The sequence below is a fragment of the Numida meleagris genome, chromosome 1, assembly GCF_002078875.1.
Source record: "Numida meleagris isolate 19003 breed g44 Domestic line chromosome 1, NumMel1.0, whole genome shotgun sequence".
NCBI lineage: Eukaryota > Metazoa > Chordata > Aves > Galliformes > Numididae > Numida > Numida meleagris.
The window spans coordinates 193093069-193117518 of NC_034409.1; the positions used below are offsets into that span (position 1 = coordinate 193093069).

General features: G+C 45.4%; 1 protein-coding gene across 6 annotated transcripts in view; it reads right to left on the reverse strand.

Annotated features, from left to right (window-relative positions):
* Positions 1 to 24450, reverse strand: part of LOC110392127 (glycerophosphodiester phosphodiesterase domain-containing protein 5) — a 196220-nt gene that overhangs the window by 91995 nt on the left and 79775 nt on the right. For all 6 annotated transcript variants that reach the window (XM_021384098.1, XM_021384099.1, XM_021384102.1 and 3 more), the window contains one exon: positions 9872 to 10046. In XM_021384098.1, the coding sequence (XP_021239773.1) occupies positions 9872 to 9988 (117 nt within the window). In that variant the 5' untranslated portion in view covers positions 9989 to 10046. The remainder of the gene's footprint in view (positions 1 to 9871; positions 10047 to 24450) is intronic.

A 24450-nucleotide genomic window follows, 5' to 3' on the forward strand; every position in this document is an offset into this window, starting at 1 on the left:
ATCCCCCTTCCCCACCTCTTTTCCCATATCTCCCCCCTTGCCTCACTGCCTCATTTTCTCCAGCTCAGCTCCAGCTCACTGCTGGCCGTCTGTAGCCTGGTACACATTTTGCAGATGCTGTGCAGTAAAAACCTTCAACACCTATAAACCATTATAAATCATAGGGCATGTTAGTCACTCAATCTGAGCCCGTAATCCAAAATCAGGCACAGAGCCAATGGGCTTTGCAGACTCCCTCCCACCGGCATTTTGCCCACATGGGGACTAAGCCTAAGAATTAGCATTAGTTAAACATCCTGGCCCTGACAGCATTAGGATGCACCAGGCAGCAAGTCGAACCCCGTGGCTTTCCTGGGGCTTGGAATTTCCCATCCTTCAAACAAGCATTACTGGATTAGGAAATATCCTTTACAGGGAATTTACAGAAGCCATAATATCTGCAATCACTGGTGACTCCTTACATTGAAGGGTGCCACTGGGGAAAAAGACAATCTAAATCTATTAAGGCTGGAACTGTATTCAATAGATTCTATCTACAGTGCAGCCAGGCAGATTGGACTTTTGGACATGCCATCATAAATATATCAGCTTTCTGGGTTTCTACATCCATGGTAGGATATAGATATGACCAGCAGTGGTCTTCTGCAGGTTCAACTTTTTGTGCAGTCAATGACTTCAGCATTAGCCTTAATGTCTGAGGATACAGGTCCCAGCAATAAGCAAGCTCAAGTGGGTTAAGCCCAGTTTCTGAGTCCCAGCTTCTATGATTCTGTCACATCAGAGTTCAAGGAGCATCTGGACAATGCCCTCAGACGTAGGGTTTGAATTTAGGGTGGTCCTGTATGGGGCCAGGGGTCAGAATCCATGATGCCCGTGGGTTCCATTCAGCTCAGAATCATCCAGTACCTTCATTTGTCACCAGGACACCTCTCTGCTCCGTGCAGCCAACCAGGGGACTTCCATCCAGATTAAGAGAAGTTTTACTCCTTTACAAAATATTTCCACGGCTAATGAAGCTTTTAACACATTTCAGCAGCTGAATCCTACAATATTGCCAAGAAAACACTTTAATAGCATCCATGCTCCTGGGAGAGCCCTTGATGCCAGGAGAGTGGTGCCAAGAGAGGTTTGCATCTTTCCCAAGTTCCTGGGTATCTCCCAGAGCAAAGAGAAACTGATTTCATGGGGCAATGAGGCTGGAACACAGACAGTATAATTCCTACAATGCAATGCAGCTGCAAAGAGGACAAAACCAAGGGAGTTCAGCAGAAGACTCTGCAACGTGGGCAGGGTGATACAGCAACATACAGCCAGGAGCATCTTGAGCTCCATCCCTCCCCAGTCCTGTGTCACATCACAACCTTCCTGTATAATGAAAAGCTCAAAGGGTATATTTAGAGGATGCTTAAGTGGTGGGTAAAGTGCTGAGAACAGGAGTGTTTTGTTTCTGACTGCAAGCATTGGAGAAAAACAATAAAATAAAAAATCAATATTTAATCCAACAATCGGATTTTCTGGCATTAAGCCCATCTCTCCAACATCATTTGATGTATTCATTCATGAAGATTTAGCTCTGGATCACCGGTCGTGTGCTACTGCAGAAATCACCATCCAATGCCTTAGGGAGCAAAGCAGAATCAAACAGGCTTGAAAGAGCATCTTTCATCAAAAGCACTCACGTCTTTGGTCCTACAGTCATGAGCATTAACAAATTGAAATTGTACCTAAAAGAGCAAACCCAGCCTTCCTCTAATAGCAGCTTTCAGCAAAGCAAGCAATTTCTGTGACCTTTGGCCATCGGGGGATTAGCACTGAAGACCCAGCAAAGTCTCAGCTCCAAAGCCCGCAGATATATCACACCAATATGGCTCAGCTCATCTGCTCAGGTCATTTCACAACTCCTGCCAAGTGGGAATTACAAGAGTATTTCACTCTGAAATGAATTAATACACGTATCACAGACACAGCACAGCAATCCATTATGTCGATGGATCACAGCTCCATGTTCTTCTCACAGCTTCATCATTTTACAAAAGAAACAAGAAAAAAGCCGTCAGAAGCCTCAGCTCAAAGAAACATGATGTTTTTAAGCAGATGGACCATCTTGAATCGTTACCATTCTCTTTGAAGGGAATAAGACTCAACAGCGAACACCCAATTCATTAGGAATGGTTTGATAACTAATTTATAACGTCTTACAGCTACACAAGCAGCTCTTGAAGCTTTGAAGATGGATAGAAGCACTGGAAGTATTTGATATTCCCCACATTGCCCGTCCCATATCTGCACATTTCAGGCACCTTGCATTGCTTTTCAGCCACAACCCGACTACCTTACCCTTGTGTAACGCCTGCTAACCAGGGCATCTGCACAAAGCACTTATTTTTTGCATCATTCTATGATTCTATGTACATAACTGGTCAATGGACAAAACTCAAGGCTGGATGTGGCTCTGGGCAGCCTGGTCTAGTGGTTAGCAACCCTGCCTATGGCAGGGAAGTTGGAACTAGATGACCTTTGAGGTCTTTACAACCCAGGCCATTCCACAATTCTATGAAAACAGCACTTAGCATTTTCCAGACTCCCCAAAGACCCACAAAGCAGACTTGTGTTCAGCAAACCTGCACTGCAGTGCCTCGGGTGGGACACACTGCATCAGGAGGCAACAGATACACTGAGCTTCTGCTCCGAGTGCCCAAATCTCAGAGATCATCATGGAAACTCCAGCACAGCTGAACATCCAAGGAGGAATTCAGAGAAAAATCGTGAAGAAAGTGATCAAGGTGAACACGCCTTAATCTAAAGCACAGCACCTGAAGTCATTTTTCTTGCTGTTTTGGCAACAGCCACAGCTTCTAAGACTCTGATCAGCTTTCCCAGCACAGAGCGCAATGCAGTGGGCTGCACCTTCCTCTGCTCCCCTCCATCCGCTGATCCAGAAACCCACATCAAACCCCAGCCCTTCTCTCCATCAGCTCACCACAGCAATACATTACAAATCAGGGTCCTCACAGCCTTTAATAATTCCTCCTTCTGCAGTGCTTATCCTCAAGAGCTCCGAGGCACCGACCCTATCTGCTTTCAGCCTCATCTTCCTCCCCAAGGTGAGCACAGCGAGCTTAGAGTCATCACTTCCTGAATACTTTTTAGGAAAGGCTTGGCAAAACCCCCTGATAACACATCATGGATTTCCTGGGAAGCACAAGCAGCCAGCTTCTGTCTGCAAACCAAAGATAAAGGGGTAAAAATAAAAAGGAAGTACACAAAATATCTCCTCTCCTCTGGCTCCTGCTGGAGTCAGGACAGAAGAAACACTGAGATATCTTAGGAGTTGGCTTTGAAGATCGTTATGAGTCCCTTCCAACTCAGGATATACTATGATTCTACAATTCTTGAATATAAGGAAGAAGTGACTTCCAATTTTGTCCCTGCTTGTCCCTATCTTTCTTTCCCATTCATCCTCAGCTGTCCAAAGCCTTCTAAAGCGCAGTGGAGCTGGGGGTGTTCAGCCTGGAGAAGGAAAGGTCCAGGGAGACCTCAGTGCACCCTTCCAGTACTTGAGGGGAGCTTAAAAGCAGCAGGGGGAGCAACTTTTTACATGGGCAGATAGTGATAGGACAAGGGAGAATGGCTTTAAACTAAAAGAAGGGAAATTTAGGTCATAAGTTAGGAAGAAATTTTTTTATTCAGAGGGTGGTGAGGTGCTGGCACTGCTGCCCAGAGAGGCTGTGGGTGCCCCATCCCTGGAGACGTTCAAGGCCAGGCTGGATGGGATCCTGGGCAGCCTGATCTGGTAACCCTGCCCTCAGCAGGGGTGTTGGAACTGGATGACCTCTGAGGTCCCTTCCAACTTAGGCCACTCTGTGACTCTATGAAAGTGGGCAAACAACCTACTGACATTCACTAAAGCAGAGCTCACTTTCCTTTTTTCCATCTTTTTTTTCTAAGTCAACACCATGCACGCAGCAGCTTCACAAAGGACGGCAGCAGAAGCATCTGCTATACACTCCTGAAAACGCACGAGAGCAAGCAGGAGGGAGGAAGGAATAATGGGCTCCAGCAACGTAATTATTCACCCAGATAATTAGTACAATACAAAGAAAAAACTGTTGGAGGGAGCACATCTGGCAGCTATAACAAGGAAATGCCACAATCTGTATAAAACTCTGGAGGCCCATAATGTTGGAAAAGACACAAGGCACCTTTGTGTTTCCAGCGGAGCTGGTCTGGCTGTTTATTGCAAGGAGTTTGTGCATGGATCACTTGAAAGGTTCTGAGTAAAGCAGTCAAGGTAAAGCATTAGAAGTTTTCAAGCCATTGCTGTAAGAGCTACTCAATCACCTCTAAAAAGGTCGTGCTACCCACGGGCCATTTATAACATTACCCAGAGCCTGAAGTCACGGGCAACCAAGTCACAGCTGCAGGAAACACAACTGTGACCCAAAGTAACTGCAATTCCTGACAGCATCAGCCCAAGTGCCAGAAGCTGCTGAGATCTTGTCCTCAAAACTGACAGACAGCAGCCATCAGGAAGCCCCTAGGCACATTCACAAGCAGTAGTGAGATAATAGAAGCATCATGTTAGGATGAGTGGGAAATACTGGTGGGAGGTGGATGGTTGGACTAGATGATCTTGGAGGTCTTTTCCAACCTTGGTGACTCTATGATTCTGTGACACTTGGGATTCAACATGCACCCAGTCTGGCCACCACCAAGTCACCACAGACCAGTTTGGCTTCTGCGCCTCAGTTTACCCAGTTACAGGATAAGAATTAACCCTGTAGAGGGACTTATAGCAATTCACACAACAGGATAAACACGGGAGGTCACAATTACTAAATTACAGTTATGAACATTACACTGGGAGAGTGCAGAGGATGAGAGTTTGTAACGAGTGATAGGACGAGAGGTGATGGCCGTAAGTTGTACCGAGGGAGGTTCAGGTTGGATATTAGGGAAAATTTCTTCTCTGAAGGAGCAGTCGGGCATTGACACAGGCTGCCCAGGGAGATGGTGGGGTCACCATTCCTGGGTATGTTCAGCAACTGTGGAGATGCGGCACTGAGGGATATGGTCAGTGGGCATAGTGGGGGGGGGGAGGGGCTGGGCTTGGGCTTGGGGATCTTGTTGGACTTTTCCAGACTTTATGATTCTGTGATACAGAGTGCTGTGCAAGAACTGGCTCTCTAAGGAAATTTGTTTCCCTCCCACAAGGACAGACCCATCTGCTGCAGAAGTCTTGGGGCAGGGAGGTTGAGGCACTCTGCCAAGCCCTATTCATTTTTTATTGCACTAAATTAGAGTAGCTCCAGGAAGGTGTTCCTAACACTTCTCAATATTTTTCCCCAGCAAAGGTACAGATTTTTGATTTTTCGATTATTATTTTTTATGACGGATTGTTAGTAAGTTCTGTTTTTAGGACAGCAAAGCCTTAATGTTATGCCCAAACTCCAACCCTGCAAACCCCCACACTTCATTGGTCATCAAAGAAATCCACTCCTGCTCTCGGACTTGCACCTCATTAGCTCCAGTTTCACCATCTTCTCAGGTTCTTAATAAGGATGTGGTTTATTAGACACTCAGGCTCGCACCTTGAGGATTAGGGCATCTAGAAAGCACTGGGATTTCTGCACATATGGGATTTCATTGCTAACACTGCTCCTTTCACTCACAACTTCCCAGCGGTGCTCACAGGAGTAACGGGTGGGGAAATAATGGTACAAGTACCAGGAGGGGCACAATTCATACAGAATTAATGAAGAGACCCCCATTTAAGTATGTGGTAGATGGCACTGAAGAACAGGAATCCTGCATTTTCAGTAATCTGGAACTAAAAGCATCCAAGTGGTTTAGTGAGTGTGGTGGGGATGGGTTGACAATTAGACTAGATGACCTTAGCGGTCTTTTCCAACCTTAATGAGTCTGTGATTCAACGATTTGGGGTTCATTCCCAGATGATGGCCCTTCCTTCTATGTGCATCAAACTAGGCCCTTACCCTTGCCCATCCTTGGGAATTGGTGCACAAGGAAAAAGATGGCGTATAGGCTGAAACCAAACTGCAGTGTGAATGGGAAAGGCAAGAAAAGATCCCACTTACATTTTGATCACCCACTCTTATCTCAGAAGGATTCATGGTAGAGTAGCGTGGTTATCATTCAAGGGGAAAACTAAAAGAGGGGAGATTTGGGTAAAATGTTAGGAAAAAATTCTTTCTCCAGAGGCGGTGAGGCCCAACACTGCTGCCCAGAGCTGTGGTGCCCCATCCCTGGAAGTGCCCAAGGCCATGGATGGGCCCTGGGCAGCCTGAACTGGTCTCTTCCAACTCAACCATCATGATTCTAGGATAAGCCTGTAGCCAGGCAGAACAGCCCTTTGCAATTAGCAATAGTATTTTATCTCCTTCGACAGCAAATTAAATAGTACTGCAAAACACCCAAGACTTCAATATTTAGTAACTGCAAAAAAAAACCACAGCCAGCCAATGGACGTAGATACTTCTATCACCTGAATAGATCAAAAATTATCATGGCAATTTTCTTCTGCAGAATCTCTCCCTAGTCCTGCCTAGGATGATTTCCCTGGCGTGATAGTTGCTACGTGGAAACAGCGTGGCTTTGGAATCAATAAAAGCACAAAATCAGCTGACAGATCTAACTCCACGCTTATATAACGCAACACATCAACAATTCCCACATGGATACTGACCCTGCAGGAGCTCTGGATGGATGCTCAAAGATGCTAAAAGATACTCTGGAAGCAAGAGCTGCTCTGGCACTGCAATGCCCAGCACTAGGTCATCTCGGGTGAAGTTGACAGGCTGCATATGGAGCGTTGTGTTTATAGGGTACAATTAGCAGTGCTGCTCCACTTTTAATTGCTGGCAATTCATCAACAGGATGGCGTTGTCTGGGAGCTACCTTGGAAGCTGCTGTCTGAACTTTAGACCTTTAAAAGCGTGCCTGGCAGCCACAAGCCAAAGCTGATATGTCCACATCTTCTGTGGCAAGAAAGGGCAAGAAAGCCCTGCTGGGATGATGCACTGACTGCAGGAGCTTCCCTGGTTGGGTACCTGATGAACAAGCTGTAGTTAAGATCAGTAATTGCTTCCTCACGCCAGCTACAGAGATTACCATTGTCTGAACCTCAGTAAGATGATTTTTTCTTTTATATGCCTTACATCTGAAAAGAGCTAAAAAACCACATCGTTAAAATTAAAAAAAAAAAAAAAACAACTGTAAACGGGGATCTTGCTAACAAAGCCAAAGCCACACAATAGAGAAAGGAATTTTGCAGCTGATGAAAATTATTTCAAATAGCAGACCTAGTGCGCAGGTGTGTCCCCCCCAGACCCTCTCCTCCACTCTCAAAAGGTCACATGAAGGCAATAATTCTGTCCAAAAAAATCATCACAATTCTGGCAAAAAAATTTGGGATTCGAGCATACGAATAAAATTCTGATTTTCATGTAATTTTTTCTTAAGTGTAGTAGGAAGCCCAATCTGCATAAATGTGGGCGAAGAGGAGCAGAATCCTTAAGAACTCTGGCTGTTCAGCAGCAACACAACTAGAAAATAAACATTCGTGGCCACACGCAGCACGTTTCAAGGATGCTCTATGCAAGGTTGGGTCATAGTCCACAGGTGGAGGAAGGCTCTGGAAAGCCCTATCTCCTGAATAGAATGCAGAGAGCCTTTCTGCAGCCTACACGAAGGTAAGGTTGTATGAATACATGCCTTTCCCAGACGAAACTCTAGATTTTTTATTATGCTACTATTGGCTCTACTCTGGGTTTGCAGCAACTGAGTTACTATAGCAATGGGTACAGGGCAATAGAACAGGTATTGTGCCACTGCCTTTGTGTAAAGTCTTCGTGTAAAGGTTACGATGCTGTTTTTTCTGAATCTGGGAACAGATTCTTCATCCCTTCATACCTTGATTCTCCATAGCCTGTAGATAATTAAGACTTTCTTCTCTTGCTCCCTAGAGAGTTACATTTACTCCTGTCGGGCATTAAAGTGGAAGGTGAGATCCCTGCATACTTTAAACAGACTCAGAACCTGGACATATTTATAAGCTTTGAACACAACAAGTTCTTCTCCAGCACCAGGAAAACAATGGAAATTCTAAGCAGAATTGGCAAATTGCCACTGATATTTTCTGGTTAAAAAAGAAGTCGGTGCAAGAAGCCAGATGTCTACGGAAAATAAAAGTCAACTGCAGTTTTTTTTTCTGTGGATTTTTAGCTTGGAAACATAATGTTCTGGTTCATAAGACATAAGGAATATGGCATTTTGAGTATTTAAATTAGTACGTGCATGCATGCCAGGACATTACATCCTACTGCTTTCCTGACCAAGTCTTCAAAACGCAACTACACCCTCCAGTGCGGATGTGCCCGGGTATTTGCTCAAAGGAACCTTCCGCTGGCTCAGAAAAACAGTTGCTGAGAATAAGTTGGCAATACCAAGAGAGGAGGAAAAGCAGCACAAACATTTCTCCTTTACAAAAGGAAATTTATTCTACGCTGCGCAAACACAAGCCAATGACTTCTCGGTTCACGCAGGAGCTCCCAGCCAAGCTGCACCACCCGCAATCGATGCAATTCAGAACCAGGAGCACTCTGGCATGGGATCTGTTGCACACACGTGTTTTTTTCCCTCAGCCTCTTCTCCAGAGGAGAAGTACTCCATTGCCTGAAAGATTTCTGCTTATTGTCTTAGAAGTGAAACAGCTGACTGTCACCGGAGCAAAACCGAGTCGTCAAAAAGCAACCAAAGGATCTCCAGGGACCACTGCCAGAACGAGCAAGACTGAAGTTATGTTTGTGACTTTTTTCCCCCTTCTTTATGTAATATGCACACACATCCAAAAAAAAAATAATACCAGACAACACTAGAGCACAGAAGAACACAACAACCATTACCCAGGAGATGGAATGCGACAGCTCTGACAGCAGTTTTTTCAGAATCCTTCCTGCAAATTTATCAGGTCTCATGGGGACTCATCTCAAACAACCAGGGAATCTGGCTCTGACTGCCTGGATTCCCTCTGCCAGAGCTCTTCAAAACTCATTTATTCTGGGGAGTGAAATCACCTCTAACACCTCCCCCATCCATCCCTGCTTAGTTTTCATCTCCATGCACCCAAAGCCCAAAGACTATGCAGACATGAAGGCTCCACAAATAGTCCAAACAAGAACAACAACAATAGAGGAGCAAGGAAAAAACAGAATTCTTCCCAACACCTACGGGGAAAATATGGACAGATTTAGCCAAACCCACACCACTCAACCCCTTTTAAGTACCACAACCAGATACCCATACCCTCAATCCCTTTGAGCACCACAACCAGCTACCCACAGGCTCAGTCCCATTGAGCACCACAACCAGATACCCATGACCTCAATCTCTCTAAGCAACACAACCAGCTACCCAAGGCTTCAACCCCCTTTGAGCACCACAACCAGATACCTATGACCTCAACCCCTTTTTGAGCATCACAACCAGATACTCATGACCTCAATCTCTCTAAGCAACACAACCAGCTACCCATGACCTCAACCCCTTTTGAGCATCACAACCAGATACCCATGACCTCAACCCCTTTTTGAGCATCACAACCAGATACCCATGACCTCAACCCCTTTGAGCATCACAACCAGATACCCATGGCCTCAATTCCTTTGAGCACCACAACCAGCTAACCATGTCCACCTGCTACATCAACTATAGGCTGAGGACTTCTCCCAGACCTCCAGCCACAAAACCAGCGATCTCCACAATCTCCCCAAGACAGCAAAACCCAAGCACCCAGCACTTTCAGCCCAAGATCTCCTCTGCCTCCCAGGCTTCTGGTTGGATTCTCACCCACCTTGGTGGTGTCATCATGTGACCGCTGGTACCGTTTCCAGCGGCAGCCGTAGATCCCAGTCAGGCACGATAAGCATAGCTGTGGCTCGTAGTACTGCAGCGGTTGGTGTTTAACCATGCTCCTGCCAGCCCCTCAGGAGTGAGGTATCAGAAAGCCATCAGGTCCTGGGAGAGCCCTTCAGCAAGAGGAAGAAAAGAAAAAAGGGAGGAGAAAAGGAAATTAAGTTCCAAGCGATATTTCAATACTTCAACAAGCAATTTAATAATTAACCATGCCCTCTGGCTATTGAGAGAGGAGAAATGATAATCAGATCTATTCCCAGCCCAGCCAGTATCTCCAGCTTGTTACTCTATAAGTCTGAGAAGTTTAATTAGTTTGCAAGCTTTGTTTCCTTGTGCTGTTTCTCCCACGCCACCATAAGAGAATGCATTCCTACGGGTTATCAGTAAGAAAAGCCACACGAGGACAAGAGCAGTCAACTTGCTGCCTAGATGATTAGGTTTACATACATGATTGAAAAGTAAAGAACCTTGCCCGCCACAAGCACAACCTTAAAATTTATTCAGAGTTCAATCTCTGTGAGGCTGAAACCCAGCCAAGGTACAATCAGTTTATCTCAAGCATCCTACGGAGCCTGAGAAACAGTCCCAGATGAGGTGCTGACACTTCTGTGCGTGCTGCAAAAAAGGCAGATAGTACCTTCCACCTCTACACAAAACATATGCAGCAAGCACTTGCAGGGATGCAGCTTTCACCCAAAAGATCCCCTCTCCATCAAACACACCCCAAAAGGCAAAGCTGCTCTATTTGCCATGAGGACACCAAGGGTTTCTCAGGTTCCTGGTGCACCATTGCACACCTATGACCCCACACATTTCTGCTGCCTGGGTAATTTGTGCTCTGTGAATGATGGTCAACAGCCACTGAGCTTGCAAAGTGTACAGCTGCCTGCCCAGAGCAGGCAGAGCTGTGTGTATGGAATGTAAGCAAATCTCACCCTCTCTTGGGTAACCATTTCCTTATGTGCAGCATCCCCAGCGCTCAGATCTTGCAAAAAGCTGCTACAGCTCTGTCTAGCAGCATCCTCACTGGCATCAGGTTGGATATTAGGAACAAATTCTTCATAGAAAGTGGTCAGGTGCTGGCACGGGCTCCCCAGGGATGGGGATCAGTAACCATGGGGATGTGGCACTGAGGGACATGGTCAGTGGGCATGGAGGGGGTGGGTTGAAGTTGGACTTGGGGATCTCAGAGGTCTTTTCCAACCTTCATGATTCTATGATCAGCAAAACATTATATGATTTAAAGACGTATCCTAGCCATTTAAGAACCTTTCATTGCCTTGTCGCATACAGGGAAGCCTCTAAGAACTGGGCTGACCCAACTATTCATCACAGGCAATGCACAGGGGATGCTGTGGTGTTGTGAACACTGTGGCAGAGGCTAGACATTGCAACAATGGTACAGACAGCTCAGCCCTTCCAGCTTCTGAATTTCATGCTGACAGTCCAAGGCAGCCTTGTCCTAGCTTTCACCAGCAAACACTCAGCATCCTGCAGGCAGACAGACCTTAATGGCTGGATGCTGCCCACCAGACCATTACTGTTGTGTCTGCAGAGTTCAGAATCTGTAGCTCCTCTGCCTCTTTCTGCCAAAGCATAGCTTTGCCCTGTCAGGACATATCTCTCCAAGGCTCTCAGCACAGCTCAGGGATCCATGCACAGGACACGAGATGCACAGGACCTACTGTCTGTAGTCAACCTACATCCCCACGTTTTTATCCATCCCCTGGGGATGGACACACAGGACAGAGGTACAAACACATCCAGTCTGAAATGAGAGCTCCATGCTGACCAGAACATCTCTGTGCTCTGCCCCAGGCACTGTGCCACCTCCGTGCTTGAGGTCACCTCCCCACCTGCACTTCATTTTTTTCTCACATTATTTATAAAACTCAGCATTAGTCACAGCACAACTTGCTCCTTATCTCCTCTCCTTCAGCTTTTGTCTGCTTTGGTTTGTCCCTGCAACACGAGTTTCCCAGGCTGCCATCCCTATGCACTGCAGGCAGAAACAGCTGTCAGATGGAATAGGACAGAAATGCTGAGGACACACAAAGTTCAATGCTATTTCAGAGACTTGAAAAAAGCCATGATCTGTGCCCTGAAGTTCTTAAACATCAAGTAATATATACGAGGACACGGGATACAAAATTCATGCACAGTCTATTAACAACCCTACCACCAAGCCACATATTACTGTCTGAAAACCTAGCAGAGCATGGTTGTTGTTATGAGAAAGCCTTCGTGAACTCATCTCCAAAGGACAACATCTTTCACAATTTCCACCTCTTTCTGCTTTAGTTTTGCAAGACGAGGACAAAGCAGAGCATCTCTGCCTTTAAAAGCTTTAACCAGGTGTTTTATTTGCTAGCTCACAGGAATTGCATGGCAATCTCAACCAGAAGTGCTGCACTTGAGCATTTCACCACTCCACTCTTCTGGGAAGCCACTATCTCTTAGAGTCCAACCATCAACCCATCAAATCCATCTTCTCCAGCCCTTCCCTCCAGCCCTGACACCTGGAAAAGTGATACCACACAACACTGTCAAAGCTGGTAAATTCTGATTTTTCAAGCAGAAATTCAATTCATCCAAAGAACCAAGAGCTTGTGAATGGAGGCTGACCTTCAGCAATAATAAATCTCATGTGTTATGCAAGTCTTGGATCCACCATTCCTTTAGGGACGCTGAAGCTAGAGCGTTTATCATTAAGTCCCTATGTGAAGCTTCATCTGCTTTATAATGCAAAATTTTAGAGATAGGAGACTCAGCATCATTATAGCTTGATGAAAACGTACCGGGGGCTTCCGGAGATAAGAGCTATATCCATCCACGCACATGCTCCTATATACCAAAAGAGCTGCCAATCTAACAGGATGACAACACAGGGAAAAAAATGTGACAGAAACCAAGAAAAGATGACAGTCAGTGCTGCTGTTAGACAGGGATGGTCCACAACCAAAGAGTCACACAGGATGAGGGAGCAGTCATACCCTCCCAGAGAAAGCTGTCAAACATTGCAGCTCATAGGAAGCCACTGATAAGGCCAGGAAGGGAGTTTGGGCAAGGATCACAAGTTAGCAGGTACAGGAAGAACTTTCCTGGCAGGGCTACCACCAGTATCCACAGATCAACCAGTTCAAGATACAAACACATCCCACTTCCTCACAGCAGCATATCCACCAAAAATATTTGTTAAAGCATGAACTTTCACCACAGTAAGTTGCACACCCACAGCTGATGGGATGCACCAAAGCCTTTTCAAATAGCATTGCTTTAATAAAGTACAAGTGTGTTTCATAGGCGGAGAGGGACAAGCAATCAACCATTCCTTCTAAAGAGAAGTCCTATCAGGAACACCAATAACTGGGGTAGATGCAAGGAGTTCAGGTTTGTTGTCCAGTTCCGAAGAACATCCACCAGTCTCCAACAGCAGTACCTAATCCAGCACCCCCAGACTCCTGTCTCAGCACAGAGGGCCTAAGTGCTCTCCAAGTGCAAAAGGGCAGCCAAAAAGCACATCCGTCAATCATCATCAGAAGGCAGATGGAGGTTTTAAAAGCAGCAAAATCCATCAAAAACAACCAAGAAGGTCAAAATATTTTGCTTGGAAGGGATTGGGAAGGGAAAATACAGCTGAGAAGGGTCCATAGCCCATTAAGTGAAGCTCTTGCCCTTGTCCTTTTGCTGAACCACAGCATGGGCAGATGCTATAGGAGCCCTCAGATTTGGGATGGAGCAGCTTTTCCATCCATTTCAGGCTGCCCTCCATAGGGGAGATCAGGAGGAGCACAAAGAAATGAAATCCAACATGAGTTCAGAATCACATGAGGCACGACCTGCAAGCCTAAAACCATTCCTTCTTCTCCATGAATGCCATTAGGAGGCATACAGAAGGAACAGACAGGAAAACATGAAATGCAGCACCCATCCTCCCCATCACACATGCAAACACCAGAGCAGAAGAAGAGACTGAGGCACAGCACAATGCTGCTGCTCGAGAAACAAGACCAACAGAACTGCCACAGGGATGCCATCTGTCCAGAGATCTTTGCTTGCCTGAGATCACACACTGAATACTTACTTCTGCTTCCAGGAATGGGTTTAATGGAGAGAAACAGAAAGTCCGTACCTAACAATCACTGTTCCCATGACACCTACAGCTTTGAGGTGGAGAAAGCAGGCTATGAATGATTCAAACCTCTGCTGGTTAGCGTTACATACAGAAATGAAAACAGGAAGCAAGACAACATACATTAATTATTCAAATCCAGCCAACATGCACCAGAAGGGGGGGAAAAGAAATTAAAAAACAAACCCACACAACCCATCAACCTTGATTTTAAAGATGCATCATCTGCCAGTGGCTGCAAACATGGTAGGTCTGAACAACCAGATTTGCCAGCCAGCTTGTCCAAAAGAAGGGAGCAGGGAAGAGTCCATCTGCAAATGCAGCAGGAGCTTTTTCTGAAGGCTCCAGCATGCCTAATTAGCACACACTGCATTCCTGAGATACTGGACTGTAGGTATCTGTTCCAGTCTGCAACACATTTTTCCTTTCCAAATAGCTTTGGAACCAGAAAAAGAAAAAAAAAAAAAAAGGAAAAAAGCAAGAGAGAATTGAAGTTGCAGATTTAAAAGGGAAGCTCTCTGGGGAGATTTGGCCTAAAAAATTTGGATTTTTGTCTGCATGAGTTAACTCCTCCATCCCTGTAGCCTTACAGAAACCTGGACTGGGGAGAGAACAGAGCAAGAGGGATCAACCGTTAAACTGTTACTATTGAACTTCAATGTTATTTTAGAAACACAAAGAGCAACAGCACAAAGCCTTACGTGCACTGGGCAAATATAACATGAATGAAGCTGCTGAGTACTGGGTTTGACAGCACCTAGCCCTCCCACAAGGCTTGGTACAGCCCGAGTCCTCCCTTGCAATGCCCACTCACTTTTTATCTACCAACCCAGTTTCACACAGGTCGCACTGATCTCATTCAGCAACTCAGGACAAAGCTTTTAATAGCCCCAAAATGAGCAGCTTGCTGCACATCCAGCAGCACCATGGGCACTACTGCTCTGAACAGCTGCAGGGTTAGGCCAGGATGGTTTGGGGGAGCTGGGGAAAGAGATGAAAGAAATGGGCTCCAGTCTTGACCTGCTGCCTCCAGCCTCACACCAGAAATCTTAGCCTGGGACATCAGAGTGCCCTCCCACCAAAAGCCATACATAGCTTAGTGTTACCACTGCAGTCCTTTCTTTTAAACCTCTCTTTATCTCCCATTTAAGTTTCTGTGTCCTCTTGCTATTCCGCAGGTATGAAAAATAGTTTACATTTAGCTGTGATGCTAAATGTAGTAATAGTACAATATTACTAATAGTAATGCAATTCTGAAGTTTTGATTACGTAAATCTTCAGACGCCTAATGAAGTTGATGGGAGCCTATCAGAAGTAGATGTGGTAGTGAGGGACATGATTTAGTGGAGACTATTGGTGATACGTGCATGGTTGGACTAGATGATCTTAGAGGTCTTTTTCCAACCTTGGTGATTCTGTGATGTTTTGATGGACACTTAAGAGTTCTGAGTCGAGGGAGAAGATGGAGTGGGCTAAGCCAAAGAGTCAGGGAGATGACAGCTGTGGCCTTCATCTCCATCCATCAAGGTGCAGGTGGAAGGATCTAGCCAATGGAAAATGCAGTCACTACTGGATTTGAGAAGAGGAAACAGAGGAGGCAGCAATAGCTTTGGAGTGGCAGATTTGTTGGGAGAGTGATGAGGATAGAAGAGAAACGCCGCTGCCATCACAGCCATACCTTCATGTCCTTTCCCCATATCTAGTGATGCCAAAAGGCATCATAGCAATATGACAATCAGAACCAAGCACGCAAAGTGCAATCTCCCAAACGTCAGTCCCAAGTAAACTTAGAATCACAGAATCCTTAGAGTTTCAAAGGACCTTTAAAGCTCATCTACTCCAACTACACTGCAGTGGGCAGGAAGATTCCCCACATTGCACAAATAGATGCAGAAGATACAAACTCCACTGCTGCTTTGAGATTTTTTTCTGGTTTGTTATTCACCAATCCATTTTAAAAGAGCTTTGGGAGATTCTACTGCTTTCTATATTAAAGAAAATGCTTTTCCTCTCATTCGTGACTCGTGGGATCACTGTTTATCAAGAATCTCTCTTGAATTTCAACATCTCCATCTCTTATTACAACTTCTATCAAGCTTGTTATGCATAAGACCTTGTTAAGCAGGTAATTACCTATGCTGATTACATGAGAACATTACTGATAACCAGTTATCCCTATTGATATTCTTATAAGCCTTCAGGTCAATTGTTTCCCTAATTAAAATGGAAAATCCTGATTTTCTTAAAATATTTTCATAATAATGGAAGTTCACTCTTCAAGAGCAAGCCCTCCAAGTTCTACGCACTAAAAGCAATCCCTTCTGCCCAGCCAGGACTGAAATGATCTAAAGCATGAAAAGGAACTGATCTACATTCTTGTGACTTTGACTGTTTACAGTCTTCATAACAACCTCTTCTTTGATATGCTGAACTCATCCAAAACAAAGTAATGCCATTTCATTTTCCCCAGCTTGGAAGACAAGAAATGGAAGAGAGACAATATCCCCATCTGTTTAATAACAGGACAATACTTATAGACAGGATGTTTGCTGCAGTCGTTCCCACAGGAGGAAATCTATATGCACACACTGAGCAGTACTTTCCACATTTTCTTGGCTCAGGCCCAGAACATCTCAACTTGCAAGAGCAAGATTTAATTTCAGGGCAGGAACAGCAAGAGAAGACCTCAAAGCCACAGACAGCCTCAATCACTGAGACGCTACGTCTTGGTGGTGGGAGGTGCCCAAGAAATGGTCCCCCGATTCCTGAAGAGCTCTTGATGAGATGGTGGGGTTATTTTTTTTCCAAATAGTTGTTATGTTTTCGCCTGTCTTGATTTATCAGAGAACTCCTATCGAGGGGAACAGCACTGTCTCCCTGATGCCTGGCGACGCCAAAAACCCTACGACTGCATCCTAATTCTGGGAGACGCCCCATTGAGTCACTTTGATTCACAAAGTGCTGAGTGATGACCCAAATAGTCAGGATCCGGCTAACGTGTAGCCCCTATGGGTCTGACCTCTTGTTTATTGTTCTAAAGGTTTTTTTTGTTTCTTTTTGTTTTTAAATTAAAGCTTTGAAACTAGGGCAGCATGGAGTTTGAGGGTTGTACGCTTCCATTTAATGAGAATTCAGACTTCAAAAGATAAACACTTCAAAGGGATTACAAAAGAAAAACTTATTCTTTAATCTCACTAAATAAATAAGCTCAGTACACGCTAATGCCCTCTGCAATCTAGCTTCTTAACATTTTCCACAATCTAAGAGTGCATTGGGCGTTGCATTTTAAAAGGTTTGAAGAAGCAGAACAGACCACTGAAAGAACCTGTGCAAGCTTCTTATAGAGCAGCAAGAAAATGGAATCTCCCATTTCTGCACAAGCTTGAGCCCTTACAATAATACCTTGCAAGTCAAGACACTGGTGTAGTTCTGAAAACCCAACATCTGCTACAGTCAAGCCTAGGCTGACTCCTCCTCCAAAGCCAGGAGTCCTGCCTACACGCACGTGCCCAAGGAAATGGAATCACAGTATGTGGCAAGCAATTCCTCAATAAGAGAATTATCTAGTTACAGAATCATGGAATCATAAAGGTTGGAAAAGCCCTCCAAGATCCCCAAGCCCGACCCCAGCCCATCCACACCGTGCCCACTGACCACATCCCTCAGTGCCACATTCCCACAGTTCTGGAACACCTCTGGGGACGGTGACTCCCTCCCACTCCCTGGGCAGTCTGTTCACACTCCACTTCTCGTTTCTCTCAAAGATTTCTGCACAAAACAGATCTTTAATACATGGATGCAAATGAAGTCACTCCAGGCTATGAAATGACATGATAAACAAGACATCCCCAACATCTCCCCCAGGTCACACAGGGAGGAGAAAGTCCAGAGGGGGCACGTGCTATTTGTTTGGAGTTTAAGCATTTTGCTAGAGAACAAGCTTAGACCAGGTTTATGCAGCAGAGTCCTCCCTCTTCAGACATCCACTATTCTTAAATAAAGAGAATTTAGAAAAAAAAAATCAGATGAAACTACAAACTCGTTCTGAAGTTACTGGAAGAAGTTTTTCACTCCGAGGGTGGTGAGGCACTGGAACAGGTTGCCCAAGGAGGTTGTGGATGCCCCGTCCCTGCAGGCATTCAAGGCCAGGCTGGACGTGGCTCTGGGCAGCTTGGGCTGGTGGTTGGCGACCCTGCACTCAGCAGGGGTGTTGAAACTCAATCATCTTTGGGGTCCTTTTCAACCCAGGCCATTCTATGATTCCATGATGTTTCTATGAAGAAGCAGGCAAAATGCAGATAGGACACCAAGGCTTCTCATTAGGAGGAAGCACAGGGCACGTTCGGCTCCATTTTCACAATATCTTCCTGGCAACCTGAGTGGGAAAAGAATTTGTTCTTCCTGGGTTTGGCAGAGAGATGGGCAACAGCTTCTGCCAGTGCACCGTGAATTGCTCACAGCTGTAAATCTAAGGAGGTTCTTTGCTTTTAGAAGTAGCAAAGAAGTTTTAAGCAGCTTAAGAGGTGTAAAACCTGGCTGGTTTTACAGAGAAAGCCAACAATAAACCATGAAAATACAGGTGGTTGGGGAGAGCTGAAAGTATCCAAATTTGCTTGGAAAATTCATTGTGACGTGGATAGAGTCAATCCCATCCTTCAGTTAGCTGGTGAGTGTGTTAAAGGTCTCCTTCCACCTCTGAGTATGTGTGATTATGAAAGCCCAGCTTGGACTGCCCACTGGAAGACGTCTCCTGTTCTTGAACAGAAAACCTGGCAATTTCCTAGACAAGGTAGGATACTGTTTGGCAGGCACAAAAATTGATATTTCATTGCTGGGACATAAATGTTAAATTCAGCTGCAAGTAAGTTTAAAAGGGAGTTCTGCTTTGTTTTTTTTTAAAGTAGAAAGATCAGCAAAGGAAGTAACAGCAATACCTAAATTTCCATTCCAAGGAGCTAATTAGCCCTTTAAGCACTTTCCCTTTCTCAAGTGCTTTCTGGCTGAGAAAAACTAAGCCTAAGTGCCGCAACAGGAACATTTACTCAATTAAAAATACTAACAGCTTCCTGTGGAAAGCTATGGCAGCCAAACCAACATGTAAACTTTACACTGTGAGAGAGGATAGCCCAGTCCTACTGAGCCAGCATTTGGTAAGCACGTGCTAACTTCCAAGCCAGAAGATGCCAGGAAGCCAGTGGACTTCAGCAGATGGAATCATAGAATTGTTAAGGTTAGAAAAGAACTCTCAGACCCCCAACGCCAACCCACCCCACCATGCCCAAAGACCATGTCCACAAGTGCCACATCTCCACAGTCCTTGAATACCCCCAGGGACGGTGGCCCCAGCACCTCTCTGGGGAGTCTGTGTCAATGCATTACCACTCTTTGGGAGAAGATATCAAGCTTCAGTTCTACCATCTAAGCACATGCCAACTAGACTTTCCAAGGAGGCCTTAGCAACATTGCCCATAAAGAGCTGCTTGGTAGCATCCAGGAAAAACAAGCAGAAGAAGGTCACAGAGTGTTCTTTTTTTCTTTTGTGAAGATAGGCTTGATGTACTGAAAAGTTTAGTTGGGCACCAAAAGGTGCAGATGAGTTAAATCAGAGGGACAAGGACAGCCTCAGTTCTACTCAAAATGAAGGTGCTGAAATCCTGAACAAAGTCAACTAGCAGAGATCCCAGTCCCTTTGCCAGGGTTATCCTGCATTTAAGTAGTATTCAAGCTAGCCAGGACTGTGGCATGTGGGAAGAGGGAAAGGCAGCCTCCAGGAGTTTCCAGGTTACAAAAGAGAACCATTAATACCACTGCTAGTAAACAGTGGACAGACCATGGGGAGGAACCTCCATGTTTCATGCCTGGAGGAGTCACCTTGGGACAGCATAGCAAATCAACAGTTCAGCACAAGATCAGAATATTTATGATTCTATGAGAAAGAGCTCAACAGTAAACTGAGGTGAGACAACAAGGACCCAGACAGAACCAGCAGGAGTGGCTGTTGATCTTGGCAGAAGATGTGGAAGAGGAAGTGTCTGAGTCGTGGAACTGAGTAGTCATGCCACAATGTGCCAAGCAGGTCTGGGGGAAGCTGAAAGCAGAGGAAGGCTGCATCTTGACCAATACACCCCACGTTCATCCCCAGAGGTGCTCAAGGCTGGGTTGGATGTGGCCATGGGCAGCCTGATCTGATGGGTGGCACCCAACCCATGGCAGGGGGGTTGGTGCTCAATGATCTTTAAAGTCCCCTCCAACCTAAGCCATTCTATGATTCTGTGTTCAACCTCCGTTACCTAAAGACCATCTAAGGGAGGATGCACTGTGACACTGGCACTGTTTCAGAGTTGAAACCACATTAGCAGGTTCTGAGCACAGAGATAGGTGAGAGAAGTGATCTTTTCCCCCCCCGGTAGGAGAAGACAAGGAAGCACAGCTAATGCTGAAGAAAACTGAAGAAACTTCTTAAGGAAGTTTAAAGAATTGCACAGTTTTTCCACTCCACAAACTCCAAGAGCTTTGCCTTCTTGGCCAAGCTGAAGCACAGAAGTTTACACCGAGCCTTATCCATTCTCAGCATGTGTTTTTGCTGAGGAACTAAGTGGAAACAGAAGTGTTTTTTGAACATGCACACCCTGCCATGCAGTTTCCTTTACAGACAAGCTTTTCTTCCCCTTCCCTGATTACCCTTTCCTACACACACGCAGAAGAGTTCACCATAACCACATGTGAATTGTGTTAGCTGGTCCTCCGAGGGGCAGTTTTCATCTCCTCTGGAAGATGTTAGCAGCTAGAGCAGAAGTCAGTCCAACATATTGCTATAGAGGGCTTGTCATCTGCTTTCCCCAAGACATGTTCCCTGCTGCATTGATGAAAATTTGGTTCACGCCAGCAGGAAGGGAACTGCATGAACCGTGCCAGCAGCACTCATCTGAGAACGAGTGAAATGCCTCCACACCCACTGCACAGACTTTAATTGAAACCGTAAGGGGAAAGAAACAGCGAGATTCATTTTACGATCAATACTTCTGCACGTCTGCTGTGCAACTGCTATCCAGAGAATTAAGCGTGAATGTCTCTGGCTTAATGAGAGGTGGAAAGTCCTAGTTAAATGGATTACAAGCTCTTTATTTCCTATGATTGATTCCTTCCATGCGGCTGTAAGAACCATTCTTCATAAACGTTCTTACGCAGCAGAGAGGCTCAATTAGGGAAGCAGCAAACTTGTTCCCATACAGGGGCTGCCCCTTTCCTCCCAAACTGGCTGTGTGCAGGTTGCATGTGCAGCTCTGCACCAAAATACGCTCACCAGTCACGCTGAGCACGAGATGACCACGTGCACAAGAGCTGTTCCCTCTGCATCTTCCAAGATGTTATTTCTGCTTCCATTCCCAAAGCAAACATTCACTGCTCCATAGCGGTTAGCTCCTCTGTAGCTCCCTTGTTCTACAAGCTGGATACTGTTTTGGCTTCGTGCACGAAGAATGCATAAATTAGCTTGATAAGACTAATTGCACAGCAAGCTCCTTCCCACTGCAAACACAGTGGATGTCCTGTGGCCAAAGTAATCAAAAAAGAAAATAGTCAGCAGGATCTGGTGACGTGAAAGACACAAAGCCAACCCTGTCTTCCTGATTTTGGAGAACTTCCACCTCTAGCACTTTTTCTTCTCGTTGTTCCAAATCAGACCTTCTAACACTGGAAAGGATTTCCAGGTATTAATCTTTGGATAGAGCACTCCAAAAATGCCATGAGCTAACTGATAAAGCCCAGGAGATGAGCAAGGAGATGACCAAATATCAGGTTGGATATTAGGAAGAATTTCTCCTCCAAAGAGCAGCCAGGAACTGGCACAGGCTGCCTAAGGAGTGTGTGGGGGGGTCACTGTCCCTGGGGGTGTTCCAGAACCGTGGGGATGTGGCACTGAGTGACGTGGTCATTGGGCATGATGGAGGCGGGCTGCGGTTGGACTTGGGGATCTTGGAGGGCTTTTTCAAACGTAATGATTCTATGACTCTGTGAATGGTCAGCATGCAAGAAGAGGTGAACGCAGAGGGGCTGTTAACTCCTCTTTATAATGTAGAAGAAATAATCAAAAGTTCTCAGCAAGAATTCACTGTGATGACGAGAGATGCTGCCTCATGCCTAGGAATGCCAGACATGACACGAGCACAGAAAGTGGCCCAAAAGGTCCAAGGAAGACACATGCAAAATGTCTGTTGAAAAATGAAGATCCCACTTCTGACTCCAGGAGGCTGAAGGTGCTAGAGGTGTCTGTGGAAGGTTGCACAAGTTCCAACTTGAAGATCTTCAAAACCTGACTGGACAAAGCTCTGAGCAACCTGGCATGGGCTTAGTGTTGGCTCAGTGTTGCTCTGAGCAGGAGGAGGTGGAGAAGAGCCCCCGTGAGGTCCCTTCCAACCTGAGACCTGATGGTTCCATGAGGAAATAAAATATCAAGTGCCAGCTCCTACAGGAGCCCCAGAACACAGAAAAAAAACACTGAAACAAAGGCAAGACCAAGAATTACACACGCCCTTATCCCGTAACGTCCTCTGGCCCTATTTCATCACAGATATTTTGACTTCCAACAGAGGAAGAACTCAAGCCCAGTTTCCCCGTTTCCTGTTCCAAAGATGTTCAATAAAGCACAGGTTTCTCTTGTGTTCCTAAAGCCTCTCTCCAGTTAGCGCTGAATTCCTTCCAGTTCTGTATAAATCAGTGTCTGTTCAATGCAAGGAGACACAGACATGACAGTTTATCTCCCAGAGGATTTACAAGCTCAACCTAGACACCGTGGTGCATGAAAATGGCATCTAGGGAAACGAGTTGGTAAGGAAATAACAGGCTACAGCCACCAGATCACACACTTACTCATTCAGGTAAATACTTCTCTTGCCTGCTGACACTTTCAAAACACAGGAGTTGATCTTTAGTAAGACATGAGTAAGGACAAAGTGATTTTACTCCATTGGCAGAAGTATAAATCCTTCAGGAGAAGGGTATTCTCATTTGACTTGGCAACCAGTTGCAATACTTTCCAGTAGTTTCCAATTTCAAAAGAGCATCTCAAAATTCTGGTCAAGGTCATTGTGACTGTGGCACTAGAACTGACACATTGAGTGAAGGGGAGGGGGAGGTCAGGAAGGGAACCACCCCTCCACCCACAGGGTGACATCCAGAGCTAACAGAGGAGATTGAGAGTCAATTCCAACCCATGCCTGGAGAGTCCTGATCTAATAAAAACTAAACGCAAAACCCCATCTGCCAGTTGCATCAGCTACTATATTGTTTGCATTATGGAAGGGACAAGCCGTGAGGGATTCCAACTCATTTACTGACGCAAATCCAAGACCTATCAGTCAAAGTGCTTCCAAACATTTCTGAGATCTCTTAGTACTACAAGCATTAATACAGTCCAACTCAGAGCCCTCTCCAGCATTAACCATGCTTTTTCCAGGCAGTTACAAATGGGACCCATATTCAGTACGAAATGAACAGTGACAAATAGAGTGGTGGATACAAGATAATTACCATTAGAGTTAAACAATAACACCTGCAAACTGCGTTCACAGCAATCCAGCCATCCTCCCTCCACCCCATTCACAGCAAGGCTCAAAGCAAAACTAAACAGGATTTATTTTGGCAGTCAATCAATAGGGTACTCCTGTTCTTCATGATAACTCATGAAAGCCAAGCATTACTGACCATCCTTACAGCTATTTCTACATCTTTCCCCCCTCCTCCTTCACAACAATCAGGTGATGAGTGTAATTCAAGCAAAGATATCCAGAGTAAACTCTGATGAGATTACTTTGGAAATACTGATGCAAAGCTCTTCATCCAGCGTGCCTCAAAGCCCCTAATGTCCATTTAGGTCATTGCTTATGATCCTTAGCCTCATGCTGCAAAGAGCATAGTCTTGAGACAAGAACCCAAGGGGTCTGTTAGTACAGAGTTATGTAGTTTGGTGGGAATTGCTTGCAGCCCAGAGCAGCTTACCCAAACATCTGGAGCAGCAAAGCAGCTAGTCCCGCAGGAACCCAGAGGCCAAAATGCAAAAGTATGAGTACTTTTCTTCCCTTCCCCAGGAAATACTCATCTTTCTAGGAAAAAAAAAAAAAAAACCTCAGAAAAAGAAAGCTGATTTTCCTCAGTAGTCCTGTGACAGTGTGTTCAAGAAACATGTAGATATGGTACTAAGGGACATGGTTTAGTGGGGAAATACTGGTGGCAGGTGGACAGTTGGACTGGATGACCTTGGAGGTCTTTTCCAACCTTGGTGATTCTGTGATTCTATGACAACGCAGTAGGGGAAGAGAAAAATAATAAAATTTAAAAAACACACAACCACCACCACCAAGAAAACCCTCACAAAAACACCAGGGCAG